We start from the raw sequence: 8452 nt of genomic DNA on the forward strand, positions 1-8452 counted from the left end.
AGACTTTCCAGGGGAGATCACTCTGGACCAAGGGTTTGAGAGGGGCAGCAAGTCCAAGTTGAGGCTGTGGTTTGGGAGAGGAAGAGGAAGGTAAGGTGTGTACTGGGCTGTCCCAGCTCCACCCTCTGTAACTTTCCCACCCTTGCTCTGAGGGGCAGTCCTCCCTCATTAACGTCCTACCCCAGTCATCAAAATGACCTCTGGGGCCCACTCCAGCTGGCTTCTCCAGGACCCTCTGGGCAGAGGCGGCAGACCAAGAGACTCTGACACTGGCAGAAGACAGTTGAATTAAGAATATGTGGGTGGGGGTGGGGAGGTTCCCTCTGCCCCTAGAGGTTGCCAACCAGGGCCTGCTGGGGCACGGGGGTTCAGGAGGGAATTCTGTTCCCCATCTCTGGGCAGCAGGGTCTCCGCCGTGGTGTCAGGGAGACTCTCAGTCACTTCCACAAGCCCGTGCCTAGCACAGACTTAGCCCACGGGAAAGCTCAGGGTAGACCTGTTGAATGAAGAGGGGGTTCCTCTTTCCCCCAGAAGGGTCAGAGGGCATCTCCTAGTTCTCCCCAGCAGATAGAGGTTTGTTAAGAACAATGTCTTGGCTATTTCCTCTCCTCAGCGCCTGGTACACAGTTCCCTCAGCCGCTGCATAGTGGATGAATAGGGCTTTCACGGCTCAGGCAGAGAAGGAGTCTCAGAAGCTGCCTCCTTCCCACTGTACACGAAAGACAGAGATCCCTCGGCAGTCATCTCTAAACTCCCAGCGCCAGGCAGGCGGCGGGCGCACAATAAACGCTTGTGCAATGACGCCTGCAAGAGGGGTGGTCCCAAGCGCCGCGCTCCCCTCTGCCCGCGTCGTCCTTACCTGTAAGACACCTGCTTTCGTAGGTGCAGCTGTCGGAACCGCTCCTCCACCGGGGGCCCAGCGGCCGTGGCCCGGGGACCCTCGGGCCAGGGCTGCGCGACCTGGGCCTCCTCCCCGCGCCGGCATCGCCGCCGCACCACCTCCTCCTCGGCTGCCCGGCCGCCGCCAGCCCAATCCCTGCGCTGCCCTCCGCCGCCCGGCCCCTCGGCCATCGTGCGCCCGCCTTCCGCCTGCGGCTCCCGCGGCCTTTCGGGGCACCCCGCTCAAGTTCGAGTCTTCGGTCCTCTCGGGCCGGGGGCGCGAGGCGGGGAGGGAGGGGAGCGCAGGGTTCCGCAGGTCCCTAGCGACGCCGACGCTTAGACGACAGGAGCCGCGAGATGCTGGGCGCTGCGCCTAGGAGAGGCCGGCCGGGGTCTTCCTGCGCCCCCCGGGGGCGGGGGTTCCCGGCTGGAGTCGGGGTGCTGCGCTCTGCGCACCGCGGCGTCCCCCGGACGGCTGGAGCCGAGCCGGAGCCTGGGCGGAGAGCGAGCTCCTGCAGCCACCGCTGCTGCCGCGCACCCGAGTGTCACCTTAGAGACACTCGCCAGCCGGTGGGGTCCGGGGGGGAGGGCGCCGCCCCGCCCCGCCCGCCCGCTCAGGGCACGGAGGGAGCGAGCCCGGCCCAGCCCACTGCGGGCAGGAACCTAGCTCAGGGCGCAAGACCCTGGGTATGGGGGCCTCCTGGGGCCACCTCTGCGCCCCCGCCCCCGTCCCAGTCCAGACTGCTCGGCAGCTGCCAATCATCACCCCGCTGCCTGTCACTCAGCTGCTGCGATGTGTCCCCTCCACCCCCACGGCTGCCTGGTCCCTCGCTTTCGGCTTCGGCATTCGCCGCTGCAGCTGGCAGGTTTGGAGCGGGGGCGTGCAGAGGCGGTGACAGCAGCCAACATTAACCCCGTCGGCGCCACCGGAATTTAGACCCAGCTGAGTTTAGGGAAGGGGCACAGAAGAGGGAACATATCCAGGGATACCTTGAATTTGGGGATGGACCCGATGGTGGGTAACACTACCTTCAGGCCTAGAGCTCTTCTGGACTGTGCCTGGAGAGGGCCCCAGATGGGGGTGGTGTCTCCTCAAGGCAGGGAGGCCTGCTAGGACCTGAATTACTGAGGCTTCAGGGTCAGGGTCTCCCAGATTTAATCAACCTGCGGGTCAGGAAAGACTAATGATATATGGGAGAAGCCAACTCCAAAAGGAAAGACTGGAGTTCTCCCTGGGGTCCATCTTGGACTCCCCGTCTTCTTTCCCTCCAAATCCTATGGTTCCTCCTTGCCTCACCTCCTCTTGTCCTTGCAGTACTGGTCAGGTGAACCCTCCATCTGGATTACAGTGAGGCCCTGGTGAACTTCTCTGATGGAACACCTCCTCTTCATGGCCCCAGACTCATCTTTCTGGCCATAGCATCTACTTTTCTCCCGTGGTATTTCATAGCTTCCTCATGCCTATACTTTAGCCTGGCACTCAAGGCCTGCCTTGATCTTCCCCCATCCTGCAGCCCAGTCTTGTCGGTTTTCTCCCACTCATTTATGCTCCTTATTCTGGGAACTTGCATCAGGCCTGTACAGTATCATTTAGGTTGTCCCCTCTGTCTGAAATCTCCTATTGATGTACTTCAAATTCTGAGGCTCTGCTTAAAAGCCTCCTCTTCCAGGAAGTCTCCTTGGATAGCTCCAGCTGAACGACATTCTTTCCTCCCAGACCCCATTGCCCTCTGCATCAGATGTCTTATCTAGTCTGTATCTTTCCTTTCACTGAAGCTGTGACTGTGAGTGTGGGAAGGTGGGAGGGATCAGATTCACAGAGGTAGAGAATGGGCTACAAAGGGAGACAGCTGTGTCATAGCTGCCCTGCCCTTTGCTCAGACTGTCCCCATTGCCTGGAGTATGTCCCCTCCCTGTCCTGCCTATGGAAGACCTGTTAAGTGTCCTTCAAGGCCCATGTCAAGTGCCACCTCCCCCATGAGCCCCTCCCCAATACTCCAGTACAGATACCATCTCCCTCCTTCAGCCCTATAACGATTTCCTGGGCCTCCCCTTTACCCTTGAACAATAACTAACATCTCATTTGATCCTTGCCACAACCCTGGGCGTCAGATATCATCACTTCCTCCGTCGTATGGAGGAGGACACGGAGATATCATTCAAGTGATTTATTTGCTCAAGATGGCTGAGGCAGTGAGTGGTGGGGCCAGGATTTAAATTCAGGGCTTCTGGCCCCAGAACTCACGCGCTTTTCCACTTCATCATGCTGCCAGCCACACAGTAGCAGCCTCCCGCAGTCTGCCCTCTTCCCTCTAATCTGGAAGCTTCCCAAAGGGCAGGGAGTAGCTTGCTTCAGTTCCACCTCCCATCTCTGTCTCCGTCTAGTACTTCCCTGTTGGATGAGTTGCATTCAACTTCTTGGTCACAAGGGAGCTTCCTCCCTAGAGCCAAGTTCTAAAGAAGTCTTGCTGCTGGAGTGGGTAGGGTGGGGCACGTCTTCTACCCCCTACAAGGAGGGCAGCTGCCCTGGGGTTTGCCCTTCCAGGAGTCTTGGCTCCTATTTCCAAGCGGCCTGGGCCAGTGGAACCTCTTACACTGTGCATTATGGTAGTTCTTGCTGGGTTTGACGTTCTCTCGCCAGCTGCCTAGCTGCTGGGTTTCCACGTTGGTTTTTTGTTGAGCTCTTTCCTGCCGCGTTCTCCCCACTCAAATCCTTTCTAAAGTGAGGCTTCTTTCCTCTGTCCTCACAGCTCCCCTCCCCATTAGGAACAGCTGCTGACTGCATTATTGTTTAGTTGTGGTCTGTGCTCTTCGCAAGAAGAGGGAGAAAATGAGACTCCTTCCCCAGACCAGCCCGACCACCTTCTGCAGCCTCTCCTAGCTGCAGCTCACTCCTCTGAACATTTCCATCTCCAGCCCATTCAATATTCTGTGCTCAGAAAATAATTGCTAATGTCTTCTGAGAATTTACTGCATGACTGACCAGTGTGCTAAGAGCTTTTTGTACAAGCTTTCATTTACCCCTCCTAACTAACATCTTTAAGAGGGTAAGCACCATTGAACAGATAAGGATACTGTGGTTTTGAGAGATGAAGTGATTTGCCAAGATCACACTTAGTGTAGCACAGATATCAGAGCCCCACAAAGCATCTCCTGCTGCTTTGAAGCTGAGTTTCCAGCTTGCCTCCGTCACTCCCTGGAAAGACCCCAGGGGTACCTGTTACTGACATCAGATATGTGCCCAGTTTGGCCAAATGGCTCCTGAGGTTATCTAACCCCTCTGAGATTGGAACTTTGCCTGAGATTGGGATCTTGCCTCCGCCCATACCAGCTCCAGGCATCACCCACAGCTACTCTCCCTTTTTCCAGAGCTTTGGTTTAGGTATAACAAAGGGTTTGTTGTGGCAATTTGAGCAGGATGACTGCCACCGCAAAAGCCATCATATGTGTGTGGCAAAGCAGGCTGCCAAGGGCTGACAATAGAGCATGCGGACTGCAGCTTCATTGCTGGGGACACACTGGGGATGGGCCCCCTTGGAACGATGACACATGGCACTGAGGAGGTGGCATGTTAACAGGTGGCTTATGCGTGAGGACTAACCTTGCCTCGCTTCTCAACACAGGCCGGGAAGACGGCTTTGGATGAATGGGCAGAGGGTAGTGACCACAGATGACCACGCTTTGACCAGCTCACCAACCCTGGGGTGTCTGGCTTAGTTGCTTCAGGAAGCTCCAATGTTCTTAGATCTTGTGCTGTAGTATGAAGCTGGAAGAGGCAGGGAGGTCTAGAGGACATGGGAAGGGAGATTGGGGAGGGGGGTTGAGGGGCAGCATGAACTCTGAAGCCAAAAAACCTTTGTTCAGATGCCAGCCTTGACATTTTCCAGCTGCATGAGCTTGGCCAAGTCAGTCACCTCTCTGAACCTCACTTTCTTTGTCTGTAAAAATACCCACCCCTGAAGATCACTTAAATTCCTAATTGAGATATTCAAATCCTCAGTCCAATGCTTGGTACAGGGTAACTAGTCAAAAATGGGAGATGCAGGCCTGGCGCAGTGGCTCACACCTGTAATCCCAGCACTTTGGGAGGTGGCCGATCACTTGAGGTCGGGAGTTTCAAACCAGCCTGGCCAACATGGTGAAATTCTGTCTCTACTAAAAATACAAAAAAAAAAAAAAAAATTATCTGGGTATGGTGGCGGGCACCTGTAACCCCAGGTACTTGGGAGGGCGAGGCAGGAGAATCACTTGAACCTGGAAAATGGACATTGCAGTGAGCCGAGCCGAGATCGTGCTACTTCACTCCAGCCTGGGCGACAGAGCAAGACTCTGTCCCCCACCACCCAAAAAAAAAAAAAAGAAAGAAAAGAGAGATGGGAGATTCCCCCCCCCCCTTCCTTCCTTTCTTCTTTCTCTTTTTTTTTCTTTTTTGAGGTGGAGTTTCACTCTTGTTGCCCAGGCTGAACTGCAGTGGTGCGATCTTGGCTCACTGCAACCTCTGTCTCCCAGGTTCAAGCAGTTCTCCTGCCTCAGCCTCCCAAGTAGCTGCGATTACAGGCGGCTGCCACCATGCCCAGCTAATTTTTATATTTTTAGTAGAGATGAGGTTTCACCATGTTTGCCAGGCTGGTCTCAAACTCCTGACCTCAGGGGATCTACCTGCCTTGGCCTCCCAAAGTTCTGGGATTATAGGCATGAGCTACTGCACCTGGCTGTCAGTTCTTTTTCTTTTTTTCCTTTTCTTTTCCTTTTTTTTTTAATCTTTTTTTCTTTCTTTCTTTTTTTTTTTTTTTTTTGAGACGAAGTCTCCCTATGTCTCCCAGGTTGGAGTGCAGTGGTGCAATCTTGGCTCACTGCAACTTCCATCTCCCGGGTTTGAGTGATTCTAGTGCCTCAGCCTCCCAAGTAGCTGGCATTACAGGCATGTGCCACCACTCCCGGCTAAGTTTTGTATTTTGTTTTTGAGACAGAGTCTCACTTTGTCACTAGGCTGGAGTACGGTGGTGCAATCTTGGCTCACTGCAACCTCTGCCTCCTGGGTTCAAGCGATTCTTCTGCCTCAGCCTCCTGAGTAGCTGGGACTACAGGCGAGCACCACCACACCCAGCTAATTTTTGTATTTTTAGTAGAAACGGGGTTTCACCATGTTGGCCAGGATGGTCTCAATCTCTTGACCTCGTGATCCACCCGCCTTAGCCTCCCAAAGTGCTGGGATTACAGGTGTGAGCCACCACGCCCAGCCAATTTTTGCATTTTTAGTAGAGATGGGGTTTCGCCATGTTGGCCAGCTGGCCTCAAACTCCTGACCTCAGGTGATCTGCCTGCCTCAGCTTCCCAAAATGCTGGGATTATAGGCGTGAACCATCGCACCCGGCCTAGATTTCCAGCCCTTTGCTTTAGGAGCTGTGTTTTGTTTGAGTTCCATTCTTGGCATGGTGCTCTGCCCATAAGGGACATCCAGAGAATATTTGCTAAATGAATAAATGAATGATGAGAGGTCACTTAAATGTCAGCTTTGTCTTTCCTTCTTCTGAGTGACTATTTCAAACTGTCCCTTTCTCCCCCTTCCATGCCCATGCCAACCCTCCACACTGCCCCCTCCCGCACCTCAGTTATTGGAGTACTCCCTCAGTTTCCTGTCTCCTCACATTCTGCACCGACAGAATGCTCTCCCTTTTTGGCTAGTCCTCTGTGTCCAAAGGTGGACCTCTCCACCTGCCACTGGATCCCATTCCCACACCCCGCATCTACCATCCTCTCTGTGGTCCTCTTGGTTTTCCCTCTGTTGGCCCTGTGTTCTAGAAATAACCATGGTCAATGATCTCCCATCTGAAAAACTGCTCCAAACTACATTTTTAATTTGATTTATTTTATTTTTTGAGACAGAGTCTCGCTCTGTCTCCCAGGCTGGAGTGCAGTGACGTGGTCTTGGCTCACTGCAACCTCCGCTTCCTGGGTTCAAGCGATTCTCTGCCTCAGCTTCCTGAGTAGCTGGGATTACAGGCGTGTGCCACCATGCCTAGCTAATTTTTTTTGTTTTTTGTTTTTTGTTTTTTTGTATTTTTAGTAGAGACAGGGTTTCACCATGTTGGTCAGGCTGGTCTCGAACTCCTGACCTCGTGATCCGCCCACTTCATTCTCCCAAAGTGCTGGGATTGCAGGCTTGAGCCACCACATCCGGCCCAAAACATATTTTTTTTTTTTTTTTTTGAGACGGAGTCTTGCTCTGTCGCCCAGGCTGGAGTACAGTGGCCGGATCTCAGCTCACTGCAAGCTCCGCCTCCCGGGTTCACGCCATTCTCCTGCCTCAGCCTCCCGAGTAGCTGGGACTACAGGCGCACGCCTCCTCGCCCGGCTAGTTTTTTGTATTTTTAGTAGAGAAGGGGTTTCACCGTGTTAGCCAGGATGGTCTCGATCTCCTGACCTCGTGATCCGCCCGTCTCGGCCTCCCAAAGTGCTGGGATTACAGGCTTGAGCCACCGCGCCCGGCCCCAAAACATATTTTTAAAAAAGTTCTTTTTAGAGACCGGGTCTTGCTCTATTGCCCAGCCTGGAGTGCAGTGGTGCAATCACAGCTTGCCGCAGCCTCGGCCTCCTGGGCTCACGTGAGCTTCCCGCTTCAGCCTCCACTCCAATAGCAAGGACACCCCTGACCATCCCTCCAGGAAGTACCCTCCTGGTCAGTTTCTGGGCACTCATCTCTGCTGGTTTTCTTCCCTCTCCAACCATCCCTCCTCTGCCCTCTGATTCATCCTCTTCCCTCCACTGTTAATGTCTTCTTCCCTGGAGTCCTGCCCTTGTCTCACATCCCTTTATGCAGACCCAAGGCTTTCACCTGCCACCTGGGCGCTGACAATTTCCTCATCTCTGGGATCTTTTTCTCCCAAGCCCTATACTTACATGTTAATGTGAATGTTCCATAGGCAACTCGAATGCCAGATGTGCTAAAATGAGTTCTAATCTTTCTCTCCAAACCCGTTCTTCCTCCTGAATCCCTGTCATGGTGAACAGCCTCATCACCCACTTGGGATCTCCAAGTGGGTCATTTCAGGCCCCACCCTTGCTCCTGGACCTCACAGCCAATTTGATGTCAGAGCTTGAGGCTGATTCCTTCTAATTCTGTCTGGAATCATCCCATCTTCTCCATTCCGCAGAGCCTCAGGGCAGGGACATCTGATTCTTTCACTCTCTGGCTTGAAAGGATGCAGCGGCTCCCATCCCTTCAGGATAAGGTGTTCTTTCTTTAGATCTCTGGAAGGGCCATGGTTTTCCTCAGGGCTACGATGAGGGTAAGAGAAGCTGGCACATAGGGTATGATGTTTAAGGAGGCTTCCTTCCCTTCCTTCCTTCCTCCCTCCCTCCCTCCCTCCCTCCCTTCCTTCCTTCCTTCCTTCCTTCCTTCCTCCCTCCCTCCCTCCCTACCTCTCTCCCTCTCCCCTCCCCTCCTCTCCTCTCCTCTCCTCTCCTCTCTTCTCCTCTTCTCTTCTCTTTCTTGACTGAGTCTCTATCACCCAGGCTGGAGTGCACTGGTCCGATCTTGGCTCACTGCAATCTCCACCTCCTGGGTTCAAGT

General features: G+C 54.1%; 1 protein-coding gene across 2 annotated transcripts in view; it reads right to left on the reverse strand.

Annotated features, from left to right (window-relative positions):
* DGKZ (diacylglycerol kinase zeta) overlaps positions 1-1661 on the reverse strand; it is a 49217-nt gene extending 47556 nt beyond the window's left edge. For both annotated transcript variants that reach the window (XM_033204181.1, XM_033204180.1), the window contains exon 1: positions 860-1661. In XM_033204181.1, the coding sequence (XP_033060072.1) occupies positions 860-1071 (212 nt within the window). In that variant the 5' untranslated portion in view covers positions 1072-1661. The remainder of the gene's footprint in view (positions 1-859) is intronic.
* Between the last annotated feature and the right edge of the window lie 6791 nt (positions 1662-8452).

This window comes from Trachypithecus francoisi, unplaced genomic scaffold (genome assembly GCF_009764315.1).
Source record: "Trachypithecus francoisi isolate TF-2019V2 unplaced genomic scaffold, Tfra_2.0 Lachesis_group8, whole genome shotgun sequence".
In the NCBI taxonomy this organism is placed as follows: domain Eukaryota; kingdom Metazoa; phylum Chordata; class Mammalia; order Primates; family Cercopithecidae; genus Trachypithecus; species Trachypithecus francoisi.